We start from the raw sequence: 27,277 nt of genomic DNA, 5'->3' as shown, positions 1-27,277 counted from the left end.
TTACCCACTAGTTTCTGAGGAGTGATTGTATTAAAAACTGAGCTCAAGTCAACCTGGCGTATGAGGCTCCATTGTTCAGGTGAGACTGGATGGAGTGGAGGCCAAAGGCTATGGCATTAAGTGAAAATCAAATTAGAAAGGATCCAATGTAGTATGAAAATGACAATGATTGCTTTGTTATTGTTGAGGTCAGTGCCACTGGATGGTAGGGTTTAAGGGAGGTTACCATCATCCTCTTGGGCACCTGAATTGTGGTGGCTGCCTTGAAGCCTGTGGGGATAGTGGACTGTTCCTGGGAGCTGTTTCTGTGGGTTGAACCTGGTTAGGATCTTGCTCACATCAGCTGCTGCCAGACAAAATACCTGCTCCTCTTGGGAAAGGAGGGATCTTCCTCATCAGTGCATCATTCCATATATCAAGCTATGTATAAAAGACATTCAGGCAATCAGGAAGAGGGGCATCACTGGCCTCGTCATGCAGGATGAACTTGTAGTCTGTTATGGTCTGAATACCCTGCTACTTGTGCTTCGTATCTCTGGTGTTGCTGTAAATTGCTGAGCTAAGATCTGTCTTATTCCCTGAACCGAAGGCAGCATCCAGATCTCTCAGTAGTATTCAGACTCTGCTGTTAACCATGGCTTCTGATATCTCTCATAGAGATGTGCTTAATAATGATGGTGTCTTCAATGCATGACATCTATGTGTTTAATAATGGTACTTGTAATGATTATGCAAAAGACATGATACCAGATGGGATATATAAGTAGGCACATGAATAGGATGTATATGCAGAGGTAGAGTGCATGGGGTGTACAACTAAAGAGTGGATATAGATGTCTATAACAGGTGAATATACTGGGAGGGAACAGCAGGAAGATGCATAAAAAGAGGATATTCATAACATGGGTGTGTGCATTTATTGAACAAAATATACAGAAAAATGGAGTATTAGACATATGAATGCAGCAGGGCATGTGCATTCATGAGAGCATACAAAGGATGATACTGTATCATGGGTGTGGTGAAGTTAGGCAGGATGTTATTAACAGATGATTAATAAATAATCAACCATCCAGCAAATTTGACTCTTACTCCTAGTGCTCCAGTAACAGGGTCTTTACTAACAGGTGACATTTCTAGAGTTAATCATCATTTAAACCTTTTATTTCATGTTTAGGAATCAGAATCCCATAATTCAGGATTCTTCAGGTAAGACATTATAAAATAATGTCTCTATTATCTATTCTATCTCTATTATTGTCTATGAAGATGTGCTATTCTGAACTTAATATTTAATTATAATTAAAATGTACATGGAACTTTTCATATTCTTAACATGAGCAAAATGCTATCCACTTGGGTCTGGTTCTGAAGTATATCCCAGCAGATCATATGTTAGTCCTTTCTGGTGCATAAAGTGGGTTTGACATGCAAATTAAAAATCACAGAAGAAATCTCATTAAAGACTCACCTACAGGTTCCATGGACAGCAGCCGCTTCCTTGACAGGTAGAGGGCATGCATGACCTGTCTTCTTCCTCTGATCTTTGATGGCGATTGGCAGTCCAGCTTAAAGGTGCATTACTGCCACCAACTGGACTGGAGTGTGGTGTAGAGAGTTGGGAAATAAGCCCCCGACTAGTTCTTCAAGTGAAAACTAAATTAGCCCAAAAAGCCCTATATATTTTAAATAATAAAAGAAAATATTGTGAATTAAAGTCACTTCTATAACTTAGTAAAGTTTAAATGAAAACTGTCAACCACCAAAGCTAGTAGTGCAGTCTGCATTTGCTTTCTTCCAACCTTATATGCTTCACATTGTAAAAGAATATGTTCAAAGGCCATACCATGTCCACACAAACAAATACTTTTAAAGAGATATTTCCATTGGAGCTTGTTTGTAGTTGTTTTGGTAGGAAATTTTGTAGATAATTGGGCTTTGTTCCAGGGAAGGTGGGATCTGTTCCGAAGGGACGGTTTACACCTGAACTGGAGTGGTACTAACATTCTTGCAGGGAAGTTTGCTAGTGCTTCTTGGGGGGGTTTAAACTAAATTTGCAGGGGGCGGGGATCCAGAATGTGAGAGAGGATAGCGAGATGAAGAATAAAGGACAGGTGGGGACTACACGGTTCCGGAATATTAAGTGTGTAGTAGAGGAAGGTGGGGCAGAACAAGTGATAAGGAGGACTCATGTACAGAGGGATGGTCTGACGGAACATGGAGTTAAATGTGTTGAAAGAATAAGTAAATTTAGGAAGGACAACAAAATTCTAGGGGCGTATAGCCCAATGGGAGTTCGGGGAGCTGGGTTAAGCACAATAGGCAGCGATTCAAACAGAGAGAGGAGAAATGGGTTAAAAATTCTATATCTGAATGCACGAAGTGTCAGAAATAAGGCGGATGAGCTTGAAGCCCAGGTGCGAATGGGTAACTATGATGTTGTTGGGATAACGGAGACATGGCTGCAGGGAGATCAGACCTGGGAAATGAATGTACAAGGGTATACATGCTATCGTAGGGACAGAAATGTGGGCAGAGGGGGTGGGGTGGCCCTGTTGGTGAGGAATGAGATTCAGTCCTTTGCAAGGGGGGACATAGGGTCAGGAGAAGTAGAGTCTGTGTGGATAGAACTGAGGAACAGTAAGGGCAAAAGGACCCAAATGGGTGTTGTCTACAGGCCACCAAACAGTAGCATGGATATTGGGTGCAAGTTGAATAGGGAGTTAACATTGGCATGTGGCAAAGGTAATGTCGCAGTAGTTATGGGGGATTTCAACATGCAGGTGAACTGGGAGAATCAGGTTGGTGCGGGACCCCAGGATAGGGAGTTTGTAGAGTGCCTACGGGATGCATTCTTGGATCAGCTTGTACGAGAGCCGACCAGGGACAAGACTATTCTGGATTTAGTGTTATGTAATGAACAGGATTTGATAAGCGATCTCGCAGTAAAGGAGCCATTAGGAGGTAGTGATCACAATATGATAAGCTTTTATCTGCAATTTGAGAAGGATAAGGGCAGCTCGGAGGTGTCAGTGTTGCAGATGAACAGGGGAAACTATGGAGCCATGAGGGAGGAGCTGGCCAAAGTTGACTGGACGGATAGCCTAGCAGAAAAGACAGTGGAACAGCAATGGCAGGTATTCTTGGGAATAATGCACAAGGTGCAAAATCAGTTCATCCCCCAGAGAAGGAAGGATTCAAAGGGGGGAAAGGGGCCACAGTGGTTGACAAAGGAAGTCAGAGATTGCATAGCATTAAAAAAAAAGGAAATATGACAGAGCTAAGGTGAGTGGGAGGACAGATGATTGGGAAGTTTTTAAGGAACAACAGAACTTAACTAAAAAGACAATACGGGGAGAAAAAATGAGGTACGAATGCAAGCTAGCCAGGAATATAAAGGAAGATAGCAAAAGCTTTTTTAGGTATGTGAAGAGAAAGAAGATAGTTAAGAACAATGTTGGGCCCTTGAAGAATGAATTGGGTGAAATTGTTATGGGAAACAGAGAAATGGCAGAAGAATTTAATGAGTACTTTAGATCTGTTTTCACTAAGGAAGACACAAGCAATCTCCCAGATGTATGGATGGTCCAAGGACATAGGGTAACAGAGGAAATGAAACAGATTGACATTCGGAAGGAAACGGTGATGAGAAGACTGATGGGACTGAAGGATGACAAATCCCCAGGTCCAGATGGTCTGCACCCTAGGGTACTAAAGGAGGTGGCCCTGGAAATTGCGGATGCATTGGTAATCATTTTCCAATGTTCCTTAGATTTAGGATCAGTTCCTGAGGATTGGAGAATGGCTAATGTTATCCCACTTTTTAAGAAAGGAGGGAGAGAGAAAACAGAGAACTATCGACCTGTCAGCCTGACATCGGTGGTGGGAAAGATGCTAGAGTCCATTATTAAGGATGAAATAGTGGCATATCTAGATAGCAGTGATAGGATTGGGCCGAGCCAGCATGGATTTACCAAGGGTAAATCATGCTTGACTAATCTGTTGGAGTTTTTCGAGGATGTAACCAGGAAGTTAGACGGGGGAGATCCAGTGGATGTAGTGTACCTCGATTTTCAGAAGGCATTTGATAAGGTCCCACATAGAAGATTGGTGGGTAAAATCAAAGCTCAGGGCATCGGGGGGAAGGCATTGACATGGATAGAAAACTGGTTGGCAGATAGAAAGCAAAGGGTAGCGGTGAATGGGTGTTTCTCGGAATGGCAGGTGGTGACTAGTGGGGTGCCACAGGGCTTGGTATTGGGACCACAGCTGTTTACCATTTATGTTAACAATTTGGATGAAGGCATAGAAAATAACATCAGCAAATTTGCTGATGATACTAAGCTGGGTGGCAGTGTGACATGTGATGAGGATGTTAGGAGAATTCAGGGTGACTTGGATAGGCTGGGTGAGTGGGCAGATACTTGGCAGATGGCGTTTAATGTGAATAAGTGTGAGGTTATCCACTTTGGGAGTAAGAACAGGAAGGCAGATTATTATCTGAATGGTGTAGAGTTGGGTAAGGGAGAAATACAAAGAGATCTCGGAGTCCTTGTTCATCAGTCACTGAAGGTGAATGAGCAAGTGCAGCAGGCAGTGAAGAAGGCTAATGGAATGTTGGCCTTTATTACAAAGGGAATTGAGTACAAGAGCAAGGAAATCCTTTTGCATTTGTACAGAGCCCTGGTGAGACCACACCTGGAGTATTGTGTACAGTTTTGGTCTCCAGGGTTAAGGAAGGACATCCTGGCTGTAGAGGAAGTGCAGTGTAGATTCACGAGGTTAATTCCTGGGATGTCTGGACTGTCTTATGCAGAGAGGTTAGAGAGACTGGGCTTGTACACGCTGGAATTAAGGAGATTGAGAGGGGATCTGATTGAAACAGATAAGATTATTAAGGGATTGGACAAGATAGAAGCAGGAAATATGTTCCAGATGCTGGGAGAGTCCAGTACCAGAGGGCATGGTTTGAGAATAAGGGGTAGGTCATTTAGGACAAAGTTAGGGAAGAACTTCTTCTCCCAGAGAGTTGTGGGGGTCTGGAATGCACTGCCTCGGAAGGTAGTGGAGGCCAATTCTCTGGATGCTTTCAAGAAGGAGCTAGATAGGTATCTTATGGATATGGGAATCAAGGGATATGTGGACAAGGCAGGAACCGGGTATTGATAGTAATTGATCAGCCATGATCTCAAAATGGTGGTGCAGGCTCGAAGGGCCGAATGGTCTACTTCTGCACCTATTGTCTATTGTCTATTGAAAGGAGAGGCAGTGGCTGGGACATTGGTGTATGAGCCTTTCAGGAGGGAAACTGATAATACCCAGTAGCTGTGGCTGTCCCAAAGTTAGCCAGATCAATGATAATTTTAGATTCACAGATCAAAGAGTCTATGAGTCACGGAAGTTCATAGAAGCCATTATCTTTCCAGAGGCCTACAGGCAATAATTGTTAGCACATAAGAACTATATTCATGGATTGTTCACAACTTTCAAAGTGATAAGTGTTATTTATGAAGGCTTTTATGTCACATTTTTAACCACCTTCCATCATGAAGTAGTTAAACTCGTTGCAAATGCTGATGACATCAACCACCTTTGCAAAATAGAACTAAATGAAACCACATCAGTGTGAATTGTGACAGGAAGTGCCTGATCAAATTTTGTTGCAAACACTACAAAACAAGATCAAAATGCAAAAACACAGGTGCAATTTGAGTCCATTTTCTAGGTAGTAGTTAAAGGTAATTCAGGCAAAATCAACAACAAATTTCCAAGCAGTAAAGTCCACAGTGATAAAACTGACCAGATGATAATTGCCAATGATTGCTTCTGACTTGGGGATGGATAAGGTATGAAATGTATGGGACTGACAAGCTACAAATCAATAAGTTCCTGATCTAGACATTCCACTCTCTTCACTAGAGAAAGCCTATTCTCAACTTCATATTTATTAGCTCAAATCTATATTTGCTATTCCTAGACTTCTCTGCCAGTATAAATAGGTCTTTATGTTCACCTTATCTAGGGTTCTCATCAGTGTTTTAACTATCTTGATTAAATCTCCCCAAAGCCTTCTATATTTACAGAAAATAACTTTAACTTAGTCAAACAGTTTATTCATTACCACCCTTTCATTCCTGGCATAATTCTTTTCTATCTCCCCGAACCCTTTCTGGAAGAGTATGTTGAGACAATTATTGGAAACCAGTCTTGATTGATATTGTTTTTTTTCACAGATCTGTTTAATCTGTTGTGGAACTAGTATGAAATGAAAATTTAGTGGACAGTGAAGTTTAAGAAGGGAGTTCAGAAAAGCCAAACCCTGAAAGGAGATACAATCAGTGGAGAGATCATAGTGCTCATTTAAATCACTGAATTTGTGTTCTTTTTCTTACTACTCTTTAACCAAAAGCAATTTTGATTTATTCTGCTGGGGCAGTGAGAGTCATCAAATTGAAGTGTCTATGACAATATCCTGGCCATAAACGATCAGAAGAGAAACCATAGAAAGTTTTGCTGATTAGTTCTTCAATTAACTGCTGATATTTAGAGTGCATTTAGTACAAAGAATTACTATATTCTTGTTTTATAGCATGTTTAATGACATCAAGATGTCACAGAAGAGTTTGTCACCACCTCAAGATATAAGGGTGCAAGAGGAGAAAGTATTAAGACCAATGATTTGTTCTGTTTTTAAATAAAGTTCTCACTGATATTCTAAAATGACAGGCCTTTCTTGCCCCATCTTCATTTCTCTAGATAGCCTTAACACATTCATACAACAGAGCATTTCTCAATTACAGTGGACAATATACAGTAGGTGCCAATTCATACACAGCAAAATTTCACAAACAGCATTTTAAAACACAGGCATCCCACCTCTCCTGGAAGTTCCGGGAGTCTCCCACAAATTGATAGCGGCTCCCTGACACCTGCAAATTATGTACAATATCCCGGAAATCAATTTTTTTGAGAGCGAGTAAGGGGGAGAGATCAAAAATAATGACAGTGTTGCTCGCTGCACTGCTTGCAACAGTGACTTTTCTATTGCCCATGGTGGGTTAAAATGTAAAAGACATGTTGAGGTGAGTTTAACAGGAATCGTTTGTTCATTAGCATAGCTAAAGTTATTTAAACTAGCTGGCTAGCTGCTAAGGAGCTACTCTATTGCAGACATCCCACCTCTCCCGGAAATTCCTGGAGTCTCCCGCAAATTGATGGTGCTACCTCCCGGAAATGAGTTTTTGCAGGGTGGGATGTCTGAAAAATCATAAGAGCAGGATTACTTAATTTGATTATTTCATTTGACATTTTGTTAATTGGAGGATACTGGGGCAAAAACCACTTCCTCTGCTTTCAGCAACACTTTAATATCTTTAACGCCCATCTGAAACAATTGAGAGGGCTTCCACTTAGTGGGATGAAACAGGCCTAGTTGGAGCAGCCACCTCCCCTCATTCAGTGATCTGAAGGCACTGATGCAGTAGAGGGCTATAAAACAGAGTGCAGCCAAACCTACAAGTATCATACTCATTGCCCTGTCCCCTCATTACTGCCCTGGGAACCTTTGACAGCTTATCCCTGTCTTACTGTACAGTTAGCTCTGAATTTAATATCGATAAAATGTGCTAAAAGTAATTTTGCTTAATACATTTAGTTAATACAATAAATAGTAAATTAATGCACATTAGTTTATTAAAACTCAAATCATAAATGTAAAATGAAATATAGAAAGCATAAGACCATTAAACTGTAAGAGATAGGAGCACAATTAGGCCATTTGGCCCATTGAGTCTGCTCTGCCAGTCCATCATGGCTGATCCATTATTCTTCTCAGCCCCATTCTCCTGCCTTCGCCCCATTGAGAGTTGGCAGTTTAAATGGCTTGGCATGGGCTAGATGGGCCAAAGGGCCTGTTTCTATGCACAATATATCTATGACTCTATGAATTTATCTTTTTACTGGTTGGGGTAAAGCTGAATGTAAATGTGCAATGTACACCTGGTTCCATTTGAGTTTGATGGGGTGTCCAGTGGCAGGGCATGAGTTAGCTACAACAACAATATTGCTCAGCAGTGCAGAGATGCAGAAACACAAAGCTCAGAATGATCCTGTTACAGGGTGCACAACCAGATGTCTGCAAACAGAAACCAGCCACTGTCTCCTTTCATAAGAAAATCTCTTGTTTGAAACTATACTGAAAAGCTGGTCTGCTCAGATCTCTGCAATTGTATACAGGTCCTGATAGTTTACCTGTCTTAGCTTAGATTATTTACCTTCCTGATTATTCCTGCTCTGTACAGGTTCACTCCTGTGGGGTTCCTTGGGACATTTTACTTTGTTGAAAGCAGTGCACAGATACAGCATTGGAAAACCCACCTCAGCTATCTTGTTTCAACGGACATTTCATGTTCCACTTTTATTTGTTTTATTCTGTTTTACAGATTATAGACAAAATGATGACCTTGGATGGGATTCTGATGAATTTGTAAGTCATCTTCAGCATAAGGCTCAACTGAAAATAGCAGCTGAGATATTTTGATTGATCTTTCTGTAGTCTTTTGATGCTAAACATAAGTTATGTGCTTTAGACAGAGGATGAGGATGACTACGAGGACCCAGATCAAGATCTGGGCTCTGACGAAGATGCTGATGGTGGAGATTACGAATCCCCAACTGAAGATGGTGAGGGCCACAATAGTGACAATGATTATGAACCCCCACCTTCAAATGATGAAGAAGCCCACCAAACCAAAATATTTGCTGCAAAGCCCATCTCTGATGATTCAGATTATGCAGGTATGATGTCAAAATTTGAACTTGGATTCAAGTAGAATAACTACTTTTCTCAAATAGCCGAAAATTCAGGCCTCTGCAAATTCAGAAAATCAGAGGTATTATTATGACGCTTGATATGTATGAATTTGAAGAAGGTTCGACTAAGACTTTTCAAAGAAGCATAGAAAGATAGGATCAGGAGCGGCCCTTTGAGCCTTCTCTGTATTTCAATATGATTATGTCTAATACTCTATTCCCTTTCGTTCCTCCTGTACAAATGTACATTGAGAACATTACTGTGATCTGACACTTATAATCAGAAATCTGTTTCTGGATTTTAGTTCAGCATTTAGCACTTTCGTCCCATAGACCTTCGTAAACAAGCTCCTACTCCTCGATCTAAATACAAAATTGTGCACTGAGTGTTGGACTTCTTAGCCAACAGGTCTCAGACAGTCAAGATGCACAATTAGTCCTCCCTCCCCTTGATCCTCAACACGTGTGTCTCCCAGGGTTGTGTGCTGAGCCCACTGCTGTGCACTCTGCTCACACACAACTGCACAGACGACCACCTGAGTAATCACATTGTCAAGTTCACCAATGACACTACTGTGGTGCGGCTCCTCACTAACAATGAGGCTACCTACAAAGAGGAGGTGGAAGAGCTTAGGCCCTGATGCCAGGCAAATAACCTCTGAAGTGGTGAGAGATTGAAGATATCCTTGAACACTCCCACCATTTAGTTTTCAATTAGAGCGCTGAGGACTTGAGGGTTCACCCTCTTCAAAGATGTTCTGATGCCAGCCTCTGAGACAGTAATCACAGGGATACCAGATGCTACAGGATTTCACACAGGTCATTTTATTTTCCTTTTCAAACATGTATGAAAGGCATTGAGCTCAACTGGGAGTGAAGTATCACAGCCATTCATGATGTTAGGTTTTACCTTGAGGGAAGTAATGGCCTGCAAACCCTGCCAGAGTTGATATGCATACAATTCCATCTCTAACCTCAATCGGAATTGTTTATTGACCATTAAAATAGCTTTATAATCTTACCCATGCCCATGAGCAGGGTGAGCTGCCTCAACTATTATTGCTCAGTTGCACTCACATCTACTGTGATGAAGTGCTTTGAGAGGATGGTCATGGCGAGAATCAACTCCTGCCTCAGCAAGGACCTGGGCCTGCTGCGGTTTGCTTTTTGCCGCAATAGAACTACAACAGATGCATTCTCACTAATCTTCTACTGGGCCTTGAATTACCTGGACAATTGTAATATCTATGTCAGTCTGCTGTTTACTAATTATAGCTCAGATTCAACACAGTCATACCCTCAGTTCTAATCAAGATGCTCCAAAATCTGGGCCTCTGTAAATCCTTCTGCAATGACATTATCACTGAGGGACCACAGTCTGTGTCGATCAGAAATTATATATCTTACTTGCTGATAATCAACATTGACGCACCTCAAAGATGTGTGCTCAAATGATACATATAAAATTTGCTGACACACAATTATTATTGGCAGAATTTCAGGTGTAATGAGGAGGTGTACAGGACAGAGATAGATCAGCTGCAGCCTTGCATTCAGTTTTGTAGGACCAAGGAATTGATTGTGGACTTGAGGAAGGGGAAGTTGAGGGAACACACACCAGGTCTCATTGAGCGATCAAAAGTGGAAAACGTGAGCAGTTTCCTAGATGTCTACATTTCTGAGTATTCATCCGGGGCCCAACATATTGATGTAATTATAATGAAGGCATAACAACAGCTATATTTCATTAAGAGTTTGAGAAGAATTGGTATGTCACGAAGGACACTCACAAATTTCTACAGATGTACAGTGTGGAGCCTTCGAACTGGTTGTATCAACATCTGATATGGAGGAGCCACTGCACAGGGTTGGAAAGAGCTGTAGAAAGGTGTAAACTCAGTGAGCTGCATCATGGGTACCAGCCTCCCCAGCATCCAGGACATCTTCAAACAGCAATGTCCCAAGAAGAAATGGTATCTATCATTGAGGACCCCCATCATCCAAGACATGCCCTCCTCTCATTGCTACCATCGAGGAGATGGTACAGGAGCCTGAAGACACACACTCAACATTTTAAAAACAGCTACTTCCACTCCACCATCAGATTTCTGAATGGACAATGAACCCAGGAACATTGCCTTCTATTACTAGGTATTGAAATCTACTGCTGCCAGTGATATTAAACCTGATTCTGAAATGATTTATTTATCGATGTCAACAAGACAAGAGCTGGGTATCGACTTTAAAGTTCAGAAAAGTTCAATGCAAATTTTTATCAGAGTACATATATGTCATCATATGCAACTCTGAGATTCATTTTCTTGTAGGCATTCACAATATAATCAAAGGAAAACCACAGACAACAAATGGACAAACAACCAATGTGCAAAGAACTGGCACAATTCACAACCACCTTGTTAGGACAAGGGAGTTAGGAGTTAGGAAGGAAGATGAGAAGCCAGGACCTCAAAGGTAGTAATCTCGGGATTACTGCCTGTGCCACGTGACAGTGAGTATAGGACAAGAATGAGGTGGAGGATCAAATTGTGGCTGAGGGATTGGAGCAGGGGGCAGGGATTCAGATATCTGAATCATTAGGACCTCTTTTGGGGCAGGTGTGACCTGTAAGAAAAGGACAGGTTGCACTTGAATCCCAGGAACCAATATCCTGGCGGGGAGGTTTGCTAAGGATATTGGGGAGAGTTTAAACTAGAATTACTGCGAGGTGGGAACCGAACTGAAGAGACAGAGGAAGAGATGGTTGAATCACAAATAGAGAAAGCTTGGAGACAGTGCAAGAGGGAGGATAGGCAGGTGATAGAGAAGGGACATGCTCAGTCCGATGCTTTGAGATGTGTCTATTTTAATGCAAGGAGTATTATGAACAAATCAGATGAGCTTAAAGCACGGATCAGTACTTGGAGCTATGATATTGTGGCCATTACAGAGACTTGGATGGTATAGGAGCAGGAATGGCTACTTCATGTGACAGGCTTTAGATGTTTCAGGTAGGACAGGGAGGGAGACAAAAGAGGTGGGGGTGTGGCACTGTTGATCAGAGATAGTGTCATGGCTGCAGAAAAGGAGAAAGTCATGGAGGGATTGTCTACGGAGTCTCTGTGGGTGGAAGTTAAAAACAGGAAGGGGTCAATAACACTACTGGGTGTTTTTTATAGATCTCCCAATAGTGACAAGGACATTGAGGAGCAGATAGGGGAAGAAATTCTGGAAAGGTGTAATCACAACAGGGTTGTTGTGGTGGGAGATTTTAATTTCCCAAATATCAATTGGCATCTCCCTAAAGCAAGGAGTTTAGATGGGGTGGAGTTTGTTAGGTGTGTTCAGGAAGATTTCTTGACATAATATGTAGGCTTGACATAAAGAGGAGAGGCTGTACTTGATCTGGTGTTGGGAAATGAACCTTGCGAGGTGTCAGATCTCTCAGTGGGAGAGCATTTTGGAGATAGTGATCACAATTCTCTCTCCTTTACCATAGCATTGGAGAAGGATAGGAACAGACAAGTTAGGAAAGCATTTAATTGGAGTAAGGGGAAATATGAGGCTATCAGGCAGAAACTTGGAAGCATAAATTTGGAACAGATGTTCTCAGGGAAATGTATGGAAGAAATGTGGCAAATGTTCAGGGATATTTGTGTGGCATTCTAATGAGACGGGTAAAGAATGGTAGGGTACAGGAACCATGCTGTACAAAGGCTGTTGAAAATCTATTCAAGAAGAAAGGAAAAGCTTACAAAAGGTTCAAAAAACTAGCTAATGATAGAGATATAGAAGATTTTAAGACTAGCAGGAAGGAGTTTAAGAATGAAATTAGGAGAGCCAGAAGGGGCCATGAGAAGGCCTTGGTGGACAGGATTAAGGAAAACCCCAAGGCATTCTACAAGTCTGTGAACAGCAAGAGGATAAGACGTGAGAGAATAGGACCAACCAAGTGTGACAGTGGGACAGTGTGCATGGAACTGGAGGAAATAGCAGAGGTACTTAATGAATATTTCCCTTCAGTATTCACTATGGAAAAGGATCTTGGTGATTGTAGTGATGACCTACAGCGGACTGAAAAGCTTGAGCATGTAGATATTAAGCAAGAGGATGTGCTGGAGCATTTGGATAAGTCACCGAAACTGGACAAAATGAACCCCAGGCAACTGTGGGAGGCGAGGGAGGAAATTGCTGAGCCTCTGGCAATGATCTTTGCATCATCAATGGAGACAGGAGAGGTTCCGGAGGATTGAAGGGTTGTGGATGTTGCTCCTTTATTCAAGAAAGGCAATAGAGATAGCCCAGGAAATTATAGACCAGTGAGTCTTACTTCAGTTGATGGAGAAGTTGATGGAGAAGATCCTGAGAGGCAGGATTTATGAACATTTGGAGAGGCATAATATGATTCGGAATAGTCAGCATGGCTTTGTCAAAGGAAGGTCATGCATTACGAGCCTGATTGAATTTTTGAGGATGTGACTAAACACATTGATGAAGGAAGAGCAGTAGATGTAGTGTATATGGATTTCAACAAGGCATTTAATAAGGTTCCCTGTGCAAGGCTTATTGAGAAAGTAAGGAGGCATGGGATCCAAGGGGACATTGCTTTGTGGATCAGGAATTAGCTTGCCCACAGAAGGCAAAAAGTGGTTGTAGATGTTTCATATTCTGCATGGAGGTCAGTGACTATTGGTATGCCTCAGGGATCTGTTTTGGGACCCCTACTCTTTGTGATTTTTATAAATGACCTGGATGAGGAAGTGGAGGGATGGTTTAGTAAATTTGCTGATGACACAAAGGTTGGGATTGTTGTGAATAGTGTGGAGGGCTGTCAGAGGTTACAGCGGGACATTGTTAGGATGCAAAACTGGGCTGAGAAGTGGCAGATGGAGTTCAACCCATACAAGTGAAGTGCTTCATTTTGATAGGTCAAATATGATGGCAGAATATAGTATTAATGGTAAGTCTCCTGGCAGTGTGGAGGATCAGAGGGATCTTGGGGTCCGAGTCCATGGGACGCTCAAAGCAGCTCCGCAGGCTGATTCTGTGGTTAATAAAGCATACGGTGCATTGGCCTTCATCAATTGTGGGTTTGAGTTTAGGAGGTGAGAGGTAATGTTGCAGTTATATAGGACCCTGGTCAGACTCCACTTGGAATAATGTGCTTAGTTCTGGTCGCCTCACTACAGGAAGGATGTGGAAACCATAGAAAGGGTGCAGAGGAGATTTACAAGGATGTTGCCTGGATTGGGGTGCATACCTTCTGAGCATAGGTTGAGTGAACTTGGCTTTTTCTTCTTGGAGCGGTGGAGGATGAGAGGTGACTTGATAGAGGTGTATAAAATGATGAGAGGCATTGATCGTGTGGATAGTCAGAGGCTTTTTCCCAGGGCTGAAATGGCTAGCAAGAGAGGGCACAGTTTTAAGGTGCTTGGAGGTAGGTACAGAGGAGATGTCAGGGGATCAGTTTTTTATGCAGAGAATGGTGAGTGCGTGGAATGGGCTGCTGGCAACGGTGGTGGGGGCGAAAACAATAGGGTCTTTTAAGAGACTCCTGGATAGATACATGGAGCTTAGCAAAATAGAGGGCTATGGGTAACTCTATGTAATTTCTAAGATAGGGACATGTTCGGCACAGCTTTGTGGGCTGAAGGGTCTGTATTGTGCTGTAGGTTTTCTATATTTTCTATGTTCTAACTCCATTAATCTTGGTATCAACTGCAAATTTACTAACCCACCCATCTACATTTTCATCCAGGTCATTTATATACATCACAAACAGCAGTGGTCCCCGTACAGGTCTCTGCAGAACTCTACTATTTACAGACCTACATCAATAAGTCCTTTCAATCCTTCTGTGCGCAAGCCCATTCTGAATCCAAACAGCCAATATGCTGTGGACTCCTTGCATCTCAATCTTCTGGATTGACCTCTCATGAAGGACTTTGTCAAATGCCTTACCAGAATCCCTGTAAATAGTGAAGCAAAATAATTATTAAGGACCTCACTGACATACTCCACATCCAAGAAAATGTTCCTGCCTTTATCCCTGTGTGGTCTCATCTTCTCTCCATTTATCCTCTTGCTCTGAGGAATGTATAGAATGATGTAGAATGGATCAGGTGGCTGTTTAAGAGAGCTTTTGAGGTGGAAAGGTCAGCTGTACATAAGGTATAAAGTTGCAAATAAAATATTATTCTTGCCCCTTAGATAAACGGACCACTCAGAAATCAGGAAGCCACCCACCTGTTCCTCCTCAACGACCTGGATCAGTGCCAATAGTTCCAGCTGGGAACAAGGGCAATATGGTGAGTAGATATTCGTTGAAAGATCGGTGATATTATTGATTTCCCTTTATCATATTCATTCCATTTCTTGGAAAAATAATGAATTATTGAGAGAAAGCAAGGAGAGAGTTTAAGAACTTGACCAAGCTGCCTGTTTGGAGTACTCCTTTGAAACTTCCCTGAAGATGACAGTAGGAAACATGGAATTAAACATTTCCCTTTTCCAAATCTCTCTCTCAGGAATTAAATACAGAGCAACCAGATTTCCATCATCATCTATGTGGATTTTGCCAATGTTGTTCAAGAAGTTGGCCCACATGCAAACTGATTGAAATAAACACCTTTGCATAATTCTGGTAATCACATGACAAAGTAACAAGTAGCTGAAAAGTTTGCACCATTCCACCCCCTTGTGGAATTGTCAGATGCCCCACCACCTCTGGGTCCATGTTATATTGCGCCATCTCTATCTTTTCAAACTATGCCCTGTTGCATAAAGCAGAACATTGTGAAACCCAGCCAATAGCCAATATTTTCAATCCTTATTCGAGTCAAACGACAACGCTTTAAACTGCATTTGGCAGTCATTACAATCCAAAAACAACAGACAAGACTGTAAAATTATACCTTTCCTGATGGAAAGGTTGACTTCTTTGGTACTGATATTCATGGATTAAGTTTAAACACAGACACAAATTTTATGTCATGTAAAAGAACCACAAGAGCTTTTACCAGCAATGTTGTTAATTATGATTTTGCTTTCAGCCGTGCATGTTCTCCAATCTGTCAGTCAGTGATGATCCAGGTTTCAACAAAGATCGAGGATTCTCAGGACCTGCTTACAGAGGTACTTTGACATTTATTTTAATTTTATTTAGAGATACAGCTGGTCCATTGAGCCGCCCTTCCCAGCAATCTCCAATTTAATCCTAGCCTGATCATAGGACAATTTACCTGTTGCAATGTATAACGCCTCTGCAGTTTAGGATAAGAATCAGAATCAGAATCAGGTTTATTGTCTCTGAAAAATGCCAAATGATTTGTCATTTTGTGGCAGCAGTAGAGTGTAATACATAGACAGTCACAACACCATGATACTGTTTCGGCATTCACTTTGACCGATTTTTGAGAGAAACGTAAATCATCCTTGGTGATAAGCATAACAATTTGCACACCTTAAAGAATACATTCTCATTGCCACTATTTTACTAAGTGATAATTTCGATATCTTTCAGTTTTGTAAATTTGTAATACATGTTTCCTTGCAGCTCCCAAAGTCGATAGGAGTAGGAAACCTACTTTAGATCAGCCAAACATCCAACAGAGTGAAAGAGATTCCCCATCAATGGGTAAGTGAAATTTCTGAACATTTCCTCTCAATTCTTGCATCAACTCATAGAAACCTGGGCTGCTATAATGTGGAAGGCTGTGAATTCATTCATCTTCATCTTTAACTCAGGATTTCCTCCTTAAAACATTCTGTCCTGCCACCTTCCCCAAGGTAATCTTTATCAGACGTTTCTCTGACAAAGTGTTTGGTCACTTGTCCTAGCATCTACTGATACAGAACATACAAAAATATAACAGAGCAACAGATTCACTGTTGTGCCTACTGAATTAAGCTAGTGAATAAATGCTAAAACGAACTCATCTCCTCTGCCTACACAATATCCATATTCCTCAATTCTCTGCATATTTATGTCACAATCTAAGAGTCTTTTAAATGGTTCCACACCACCCCCTTGATATCTAGACACCTAGCACTCTATATAAATTTAAAAAACTTATGACCATAAGACATAGGAGCAGAATTAGGCCATTCAGCCCATCAAGTCTGCTCCATAATTCTATCATGGCTGATCCCAGATCCAACTCAACCCCATACACCTGCCTTCGCACCATATCCTTTGATGCCCTCACTGATCAGGAGACTATTAACTTCTGCCTCAAATACCTACAGACTTGGCCTCCACTGCAGTCTGTGGCAGAGCATTCCACAGATTCGCTACTCTCCAGTGAAAAAAGATTCCTCCTTACCTCTGTTCTAAAGGGTCACCCCTCAAATTGGAGGCTGTGTCCTCTAGTGCTGGATACCCTCACCAGAGGAAAGATCCTCTCCACATCCATCCTATCTAGTCCTTTCAACATTCAGTAGGTTTCAATAAGATCCACATGCATTCTAGATTCCAGTGAGTACAGGCCCAAACCTGCCAAACGCTCCTCATATGTTAACCCCTTCATTCCTGGAATCATCCTCATGAACCTCTTCTGGATTCTCTACAATGAAAACACATCATTTCTGAGATATGGTTTCCAAAACTTTGACAATTCTCCAAGTGTGGCCTGACTAGTGTCTTATAAAGCCTTGGCATTATCTCCTTGCTTTTAAATTCTATTCCCCTTGAAATAAATGCCAGCATTGCATTTGCCTTCTTTACTACAGACTCAGCCTGTAAATTCACCTTCTGGGAATCTTGCACTAGGACTCCTAAGTCCTTCTGTACCTCTGATAGTTGAATCTTCTCCCCATTTAGATAATAGTTCACATTACTGCTCCTTTTACCAAAATGCATTATCATACAATACCCAACACTACATACCATCTACCACTTTTTTGTCCATTTGTCCAATTTATTTAAGTCCTGCTGCATTTGCATTGCTTCCTCAGCACTACCTACCTGTGGTGAACTACATATACCTGATATACCTGTCTGGACACGCCCCCCCCCCCCCCCCACCCTGCTGACTGCTCCTGTGGCTCCTCCCATGGACCCCGGTATAAAGGCGATTGGAGGCACAGCCCCGGCCTCAGTCTTCAGGATGTAGTGTGGTGGTCACTTGCTGTTTGTTCTTTCTTCCAGCCAATAAAAGCCTATATCTCGTCTCACGTCTCCGAGAGTTATTGATGGTGCATCACTACCCCTCCACTTATTTTTGTATCATCCACAAACTTTGTCACAATGCTACCAATTCCATTATCCAAATTATTGACAAACAATATGAAAAGAAGTGGTCCCAATACTGACTCTTGCGGAACACCACTAGTCACTGGCAGCCAACCAGAAAAGGCCCCCTTTATTCCCACTTACTGCCTCCTGCCTGTCAGCCATTCCTCTCTCCATGCCAGTATCTTTCCTGTAATGACACAGAATGTTAAGCAGCCTCCTGTCTGGCACCTCATCAAACGCCTTCTGAAAATCCAAGTAAATGACCTCCACAGTCTCTCCTTTGTCCACCCTGCTGGTTGACCTTAAAGAACTCAAACAGATTTATTAGGCAAGATTTCTCTTCACGGAAGCCATGCTGACTTTGACTTATTTTAACATTAGTCTCCAAGTACACTGAAACCTCATCTTTAATAATAGACTCCAACACTTTCCCAACCATTGAGGTTAGGCTAACTGCTTATAATTTCCTTTCTTTTGCCTTCCTCCCTTCTTAAAGAGTGGGGTGACATTTGCAATTTTCCAGTCCTCTGGGACCATGCCAGAATCAAGTGAATCTTGAAAGATTATGACCAATGCACCCATTATCTCTTCAGCAACCTCTTTCAGTTTGCCTAGCACTTTTTCCTTTGTAATAGCAATGGCACTCACTCCTGTTCCCTGGCACTCACAGACCTCTGGCACACTGCTTGTGTCTTGCACAGTGAAGACTGACGCTAAGTACGTACTAAGTTCATCTGCCATTTCTTTGTCCCTCATTACTACCTCACCAGCATCATTTTCCAGTGGTCCAATATCAACTCTCACCTCCCTTTTACTTTTTATATATCTGAAAAAAAAACTTTTAGTATCCTGCTTTATATTATTGGCTAGTTTACCCTCATAATTCATCTTTTCCCTTCTTATAGTCTTTTAGTTACATTTTGCTGGATTTTAAAAGTTTCCCAATCATCCAACTTTCCACTCACTTTTGCTACCTTATATGCCCTTTCCTTGGCTTTATGCAGTCCTTAACTTCCCTTGTCAGTCATGATTGCCTACTCCTGCCATTTGAGAACTTCTTCCTCTATGGGACTCATCTATCCTGTGCCTTGTGAACTATTGCCAGAAACTTCAGCCACCTCTGCTCTGTTATCACCCCCACCAGTATCCTCCTCCAATCCACCTGGGCAAGCTCCTCCCTCATGCCTCTGTAATTCCCTTTATTCCATTGTGATATGATTGATACATCTTCCTCTCAAATTGCAGTTTGAATTCAATCATATTATGATCATTGCATTTCCTTTATATTAAGCTCCCTAATAAGATTTGGGATATTACACAACACCCAATCCAAGATAGCCTTTTCCCTAATAGGCTCAAGCACAAGCTGCTCTATAAAGCCATCTCGTAGACATTCAACAAATTCCCTTTCTTCCAATCTGACAACCTGATTCTCCCAATCCCCTTGCATATTGAATTCCCTCACAATTGTGTCATTACCTTTATTACATGCCTTTTCTAGCTCCCTTTGCAATCTCAACCCCACATCTTGGCTACTATTTGGAGGCCTATATATGATTCCCAGAATGCTTTTTTTTTGCCCTTGCAGTTTCTTAACTCCACCTATAAAGATTCAATATTCTCTGACTCTATGTCACCTCTTTCTAAAGATGTAATTCCATCTTTTACCAAAAGAGCCACACCACTGCCTATGCCTTCCTGCGTGTCCTTTTGACACAAAGTATATCCTTTGATTTTAGGCTCCCAACTATGGCCTTCCTTCAGCCACGACTCAGTAATGCCCACAAGATCATACCAACCAATCTGTAATTGTGTCAAGAGTTCGCCCACCTTATTCTGATTGCTAAGCACATTTAAATGCAACAGCTTCAGTTCTGCATTCTTTGCCCTTTGGAATTTTGCCTCTGTGCTACAATTTAACTTTTGGCCCTGTCTGCATCTGTGCTCAATCATTGGTTTGTCCTTCCTTACATTAATGTTACTTCCATTATCTACTTGTAAACCTGCTGGCTCAGCCTCAGCTCTATCATACTGGTTCCTATCCCCCTGCCATATCAACCCACTCCCAACAGCTCTAGTATACTTGCCCGCAAGCATATTGGCCCACTCCCCTCAGATTCAAGTGCAAACCATCCCTTTTGTACAGGTCCCATCTGCCCCAGATAGGTCCCAATGCAGAAATCTGAATCACTGCCCTTGCTCCGATTCTTCAGCCAAACATTTACCTGTGATACATATTTAACTTGTGCTACACATCTCTTTTGAACTTACACCCTATCACCTTTACTGCATGCCCTGTTGTTTTAGGCATACATATTAAAACTGAAAGAAAGATACCAACGGTTTGCTCTCTCTATGCCTCTCATAATCTTATAAATTTCTTTCCAATCTCTCCTCAGCCTCCGTTGCTCCTGAGAAAGTTTTGTCCAACCTCTCTTTGTAGCATGTGCCCTCTAATCAGGGAACGTCCTGGTAAACATTTTCTACAGCCGCTCCAAAACCTCCACTTCATTTCTATAATGTGGTGAACAGAATTGAATGCAACATTCCATTCTGTATCCCAGTGTCAGTTTTTTTTTTATCTGAATAGGCAACTTCAAAATACTGGATTAAACATGCAGGCTAAATCAAGTTGTTACAGTTCCAGCTACAAAATATATATGTCTTTGATAAAGTGAATAATCATAAATGAAGAAAGCACTAGTCATTATAATATTGATATTTCAAGTGCATAATATTCACTAAACATGGGATTTGTAACTAGGTACTAGAAATTGAATAGCATTGTCTGAAATTTTTTGGCTGTTATACTGTCCAATTTCAACTCTTAGTTGACGAGTTGCTCATTCTGTAGGTGCTTGAGTGATGACATCACTGGCAGCCCTCCACTACCAAAAATGTTGTTAAAGTCATGGCCATCAAGATGTTTTAAGGACCTCAGGGCAAAGCACTCCTATCAGGAATGAACCTTCATAAATACCGCATCCTATTGAGACCACTTTCATGAAGAATATACTTGCAGTCCTCGGATTTCTATATCTGTCCCAAGGATCTGTGCCAAATGTTCCATTAATAATTCTGACTTTAAATGACTAAGTCTCACTTGAAACAAGATTCCAAAAGGAAGTAGATAGTCATTGATGCAAGCTGAAGTGTTTGTGTTATTAGTGTACATCTAATTAAAAGAATGAGGGGTGACCTCATTGAAACCTCTTAAATGTTGAAAGGCCTTGATAGAGTGGATGTGGAGAGGATATTTCCTGTGGTGGGGGAGTCAAAGACCAGGGGACACGGCCTGAGAATGGAGGGGCATCCTTTTAGAACAAAGATGAAGAGGAATTTCTTTAGCTAGAGAATGTTGTATCTGTGGAATTCATTGCTGTAGGTGGCTGTGGAGGCCAGGTCATTGGGTATATTTAGGGCAGAGATTGATAGATTCTTGATTAGCCAGAGCATGAAGGGATACAAGGAGAAGGCAGGGGATCGGGACCGAGAGGGAAAATGGATCAGCCATGATGAAATGGTGGAGCAGACTCAATGGGCTAAATGGCCTAATTCTACTATATCTTATGGTCTGATTAACTAACACTGAGAAGTTTAATGATATAACAATATCTATTTGTTTGATGCATAAGATACATCTTCTGATCAGTAACTTTTAAATTTTGTGGAACGTTAATATATCATATTTATGAATATTTTTCAGTAAAGAAATCTCCATTTCCCGATAAGGTAAGAAAATACTTTTGTTCAACTCTCTGCCTCAGCCACCCTTCAAACTGAAGATCGAGGGAAGTGCCAGCAGCCATTTCACTACCCATTGTGACAGAGGAACCATTTAGTTTTGTCAAAAATGAAGAAATAAGCTTTGCAGCTCTCTGTCCATGCTGACCATTGTACTTGTCCAATGCAAGTATACTGTTCCCTGTCAATAAACACTTAGTTCAGAGCCTTTTACACTTTTGCGATTCTAGTGCTCATCAAAATTCTTCTCAAAATGCTTCAACCACCTACTTATGCAGCTGTTTCAAATACCAATAACCCTCCAGGATATCAAGTTCTTTTTCTCTGGTGGCATCTGTACCTAACACTCCTTATCCTAAATGTATGAATATTTCTGTATAAGGAAACACTTCCTATGATACTTTGGTGATCTAGAAACCCAGAACATCCAGTTACTCCTCATAATTGAAATGTTCCATCTCAGGCAGCATCCCACTGCACCTCTGCACCCTCTCCAGTGCAATCACATCCTTCCTATAGTGTGCCATCCAGAATTTACACAGTGCTTTTGCTCTAAAGGTTAATAAAGTTATACCATAAGTGCCTTGCTGTTTAACTCTATGCCCCTGCTAGTGAAGGCGACGATTGTGTATACCTTCTTCACATCCTATATATGCCTAGGTTGACTCTTCAGAAATTCCTAGACTTGTACACCAAAGCCCCTCTGCTTCTCAATACTCCCTGAGCCACTACATTCACTGTGTCTGTCCTTGTAAAGTGCATCACTTCACACTTGTAGACATAAATTTCTATCCACCTTACTAGCTGATCAATGTCATCAAGAAGCCTATGACTGTCATGTTTACCTTGAACAATAGCGCTAATGTTAGTGTCATCTGAGGACTCTATCAGTCAGAGTTGACCACGGATATCACATCCTAGCTGTCTAGATATGCAAGCCTGGGCATTATGATATGGAAAGAAAGCTATTGCCCATTCAGCAAGCTCGCTTCTGATGAACCTAAAGGAAGAGCAGAGACCGGTACAGTTTAGTATCAACAGTGTCGCAGAGTTGGCAGTCAGCATAGAACTCAATGTAGGACTGCCTTAGGGACTCCAGCTCTGGATTTCTCCCTCGGGGTTTACTCCTGGTCTTCCCCATGAATGGGTGCAGAGGTCTAAGATCAGAGTTTTCCTCCTCCTACATGAGCTGACAACCATGGCTGACAAGCCCCATCTGCCCGAAGCAATAAGGTATAAGGCACCAGTAACTTGACCTTGTCCCTTCTCCTGTCAGTAGAAACGGTTCCATCGGGCTTAGTAGCTAAGACACACATAAAGGCCGGGAGCTGGACTCGGTTGTCAGAGGCTGTTTGAGGTGCGCGCCATTGGGAGCATTTAACAGGTAGTGGGAGCTTGTCCCCATTACCACCCCCAGCTATAACAGCCTTAAGGATCCTGGTGTCATCTAAAAACTGACTATTCACACTCCATACCTTCATATCCAAATCAACAAAGTCTAACAAACAGTCCAAAACCTGGGCAGGACTAATAGGAGCTTCCAAAATTTGATAGCGGACTGTTTGCAAGAAAAGAGACATCTAGCAAGTAGGAGCCATTTAAAATAGAGAGAGGGAGAGTTCAAGTCTGTAATATATATATATATATATATATATATGTAATAATATTCTTATTACAGTGAAAGGCAAGGCTAGCGTATTCTTATTACAGTGAAAGGCAAGGCTGGTGTATTCTTATTACAGTGAAAGGCAAGGCTGGCATATTCTTATTACAGTGAAAGGCAAGGCTGGCGTATTCTTATTACAGTGAAAGGCAAGGCTGGCGTATTCTTATTACAGTGAAAGGCAAGGCTGGCGTATTCTTATTACAGTGAAAGGCAAGGCTAGCATATTCTTATTACAGTGAAAGGCAAGACTAGCGTATTCTTATTACAGTGAAAGGCAAGGCTGGCATATTCTTATTACAGTGAAAGGCAAGGCTGGCGTATTCTTATTACAGTGAAAGGCAAGACTAGCGTATTCTTATTACAGTGAAAGGCAAGGCTGGCATATTCTTATTACAGTGAAAGGCAAGGCTGGCATATTCTTATTACAGTGAAAGGCAAGGCTGGTGTATTCTTATTACAGTGAAAGGCAAGGCTAGCATATTCTTATTACAGTGAAAGGCAAGGTTAGCGTATTCTTATTACAGTGAAAGGCAAGGCTAGCGTATTCTTATTACAGTGAAAGGCAAGGCTGGCATATTCTTATTACAGTGAAAGGCAAGGCTGGCGTATTCTTATTACAGTGAAAGGCAAGGCTGGTGTATTCTTATTACAGTGAAAGGCAAGGCTAGCATATTCTTATTACAGTGAAAGGCAAGGTTAGCGTATTCTTATTACAGTGAAAGGCAAGGCTAGCGTATTCTTATTACAGTGAAAGGCAAGGCTGGCATATTCTTATTACAGTGAAAGGCAAGGCTAGCGTATTCTTATTACAGTGAAAGGCAAGGCTGGTGTATTCTTATTACAGTGAAAGGCAAGGCTAGCGTATTCTTATTACAGTGAAAGGCAAGGTTAGCGTATTCTTATTACAGTGAAAGGCAAGGCTAGCGTATTCTTATTACAGTGAAAGGCAAGGCTGGCATATTCTTATTACAGTGAAAGGCAAGGCTGGCGTATTCTTATTACAGTGAAAGACAAGGCTAGCATATTCTTATTACAGTGAAAGGCAAGGCTGGTGTATTCTTATTACAGTGAAAGGCAAGGCTAGCGTATTCTTATTACAGTGAAAGGCAAGGCTGGCATATTCTTATTACAGTGAAAGGCAAGGCTGGTGTATTCTTATTACAGTGAAAGGCAAGGCTAGCGTATTCTTATTACAGTGAAAGGCAAGGCTGGCATATTCTTATTACAGTGAAAGGCAAGGCTGGCATATTCTTATTACAGTGAAAGGCAAGGCTGGTGTATTCTTATTACAGTGAAAGGCAAGGCTGGCGTATTCTTATTACAGTGAAAGGCAAGGCTGGCATATTCTTATTACAGTGAAAGGCAAGGCTGGCATATTCTTATTACAGTGAAAGGCAAGGCTGGCATATTCTTATTACAGTGAAAGGCAAGGCTAGCGTATTCTTATTACAGTGAAAGGCAAGGCTGGCGTATTCTTATTACAGTGAAAGGCAAGGTTAGCGTATTCTTATTACAGTGAAAGGCAAGGCTGGCATATTCTTATTACAGTGAAAGGCAAGGTTAGCGTATTCTTATTACAGTGAAAGGCAAGGCTGGCATATTCTTATTACAGTGAAAGGCAAGGCTGGCGTATTCTTATTACAGTGAAAGGCAAGGCTGGTGTATTCTTATTACAGTGAAAGGCAAGGCTAGCGTATTCTTATTACAGTGAAAGGCAAGGTTAGCGTATTCTTATTACAGTGAAAGGCAAGACTAGCGTATTCTTATTACAGTGAAAGGCAAGGCTGGCATATTCTTATTACAGTGAAAGGCAAGGCTGGCGTATTCTTATTACAGTGAAAGGCAAGGCTAGCGTATTCTTATTACAGTGAAAGGCAAGGCTGGCGTATTCTTATTACAGTGAAAGGCAAGGCTAGCGTATTCTTATTACAGTGAAAGGCAAGGCTGGCGTATTCTTATTACAGTGAAAGGCAAGGCTGGTATATTCTTATTACAGTGAAAGGCAAGGCTAGCGTATTCTTATTACAGTGAAAGGCAAGGCTGGCGTATTCTTATTACAGTGAAAGGCAAGGCTAGCGTATTCTTATTACAGTGAAAGGCAAGGCTGGCGTATTCTTATTACAGTGAAAGGCAAGGCTGGTATATTCTTATTACAGTGAAAGGCAAGGCTGGTGTATTCTTATTACAGTGAAAGGCAAGGCTGGCGTATTCTTATTACAGTGAAAGGCAAGACTAGCGTATTCTTATTACAGTGAAAGGCAAGGCTGGCATATTCTTATTACAGTGAAAGGCAAGGCTAGCGTATTCTTATTACAGTGAAAGGCAAGGCTGGCGTATTCTTATTACAGTGAAAGGCAAGGCTAGCGTATTCTTATTACAGTGAAAGGCAAGGCTGGTATATTCTTATTACAGTGAAAGGCAAGGCTGGTATATTCTTATTACAGTGAAAGGCAAGACTAGCGTATTCTTATTACAGTGAAAGGCAAGGCTAGCATATTCTTATTACAGTGAAAGGCAAGGCTGGCGTATTCTTATTACAGTGAAAGGCAAGGCTAGCGTATTCTTATTACAGTGAAAGGCAAGGCTGGCATATTCTTATTACAGTGAAAGGCAAGGCTGGCGTATTCTTATTACAGTGAAAGGCAAGGCTAGCATATTCTTATTACAGTGAAAGGCAAGGTTAGCGTATTCTTATTACAGTGAAAGGCAAGGCTGGCATATTCTTATTACAGTGAAAGGCAAGGCTAGCGTATTCTTATTACAGTGAAAGGCAAGGCTGGCATATTCTTATTACAGTGAAAGGCAAGGCTGGCATATTCTTATTACAGTGAAAGGCAAGGCTGGCGTATTCTTATTACAGTGAAAGGCAAGGCTGGCATATTCTTATTACAGTGAAAGGCAAGGCTAGCGTATTCTTATTACAGTGAAAGGCAAGGCTTGTATATTCTTATTACAGTGAAAGGCAAGACTAGCGTATTCTTATTACAGTGAAAGGCAAGGCTGGCATATTCTTATTACAGTGAAAGGCAAGGCTGGCGTATTCTTATTACAGTGAAAGGCAAGGCTAGCATATTCTTATTACAGTGAAAGGCAAGGCTAGCATATTCTTATTACAATGAAAGGCAAGGCTGGCATATTCTTATTACAGTGAAAGGCAAGGCTGGCGTATTCTTATTACAGTGAAAGGCAAGGCTGGCGTATTCTTATTACAGTGAAAGGCAAGGCTAGCGTATTCTTATTACAGTGAAAGGCAAGGCTGGCGTATTCTTATTACAGTGAAAGGCAAGGCTAGCATATTCTTATTACAGTGAAAGGCAAGGCTAGCGTATTCTTATTACAGTGAAAGGCAAGGCTGGCGTATTCTTATTACAGTGAAAGGCAAGGCTGGCATATTCTTATTACAGTGAAAGGCAAGGCTGGCGTATTCTTATTACAGTGAAAGGCAAGGCTAGCATATTCTTATTACAGTGAAAGGCAAGGCTGGCATGATTACAGAACCATAATGAATAAGGAATGTTGAGGTTCCGATCAGTAAAAAACAAAGCATTTCAGGTAGAGGCGGCTGGGATCAAGAGAACTTTTTGAGAAATACAATGGATTTAAGGAGTACAGTAAAGAAGATGTTGAGAGCTAAAAGGAGACACAGGATATCCTTGGAAGATAACATAAAGGAGAGTCCTATGAGATTCTATAAGTACATTAAGAGCAAAAGGATAACTAGAGAGAAAATGTCCAGTTAATGATCAGTGTGGTTATTTATGTGTAGAGTAATGGGACACGGGCAAGGGATCAAATGAATATTCCTTGTATTTACGGTGGAGTTC

The 27,277-nt window shown here is 41.4% G+C and overlaps 1 protein-coding gene across 1 annotated transcript in view; it reads left to right on the top strand.

The window, feature by feature from the left end:
* The window catches only part of LOC140739531 (lymphocyte cytosolic protein 2-like), a 181,572-nt gene that overhangs the window by 80,482 nt on the left and 73,813 nt on the right, over positions 1 to 27,277 (top strand). The window contains exons 4-10 of the mRNA XM_073067931.1: positions 1,178 to 1,209; positions 8,442 to 8,485; positions 8,589 to 8,796; positions 15,019 to 15,116; positions 15,861 to 15,942; positions 16,364 to 16,444; positions 21,750 to 21,775. Coding sequence (XP_072924032.1) covers positions 1,178 to 1,209; positions 8,442 to 8,485; positions 8,589 to 8,796; positions 15,019 to 15,116; positions 15,861 to 15,942; positions 16,364 to 16,444; positions 21,750 to 21,775 — 571 coding nt within the window. The remainder of the gene's footprint in view (positions 1 to 1,177; positions 1,210 to 8,441; positions 8,486 to 8,588; positions 8,797 to 15,018; positions 15,117 to 15,860; positions 15,943 to 16,363; positions 16,445 to 21,749; positions 21,776 to 27,277) is intronic.

This window comes from Hemitrygon akajei, chromosome 15, assembly GCF_048418815.1.
Source record: "Hemitrygon akajei chromosome 15, sHemAka1.3, whole genome shotgun sequence".
NCBI classification, from domain to species: Eukaryota; Metazoa; Chordata; class Chondrichthyes; order Myliobatiformes; family Dasyatidae; genus Hemitrygon; species Hemitrygon akajei.
This window is presented reverse-complemented; position numbering and strand designations above follow the sequence as displayed.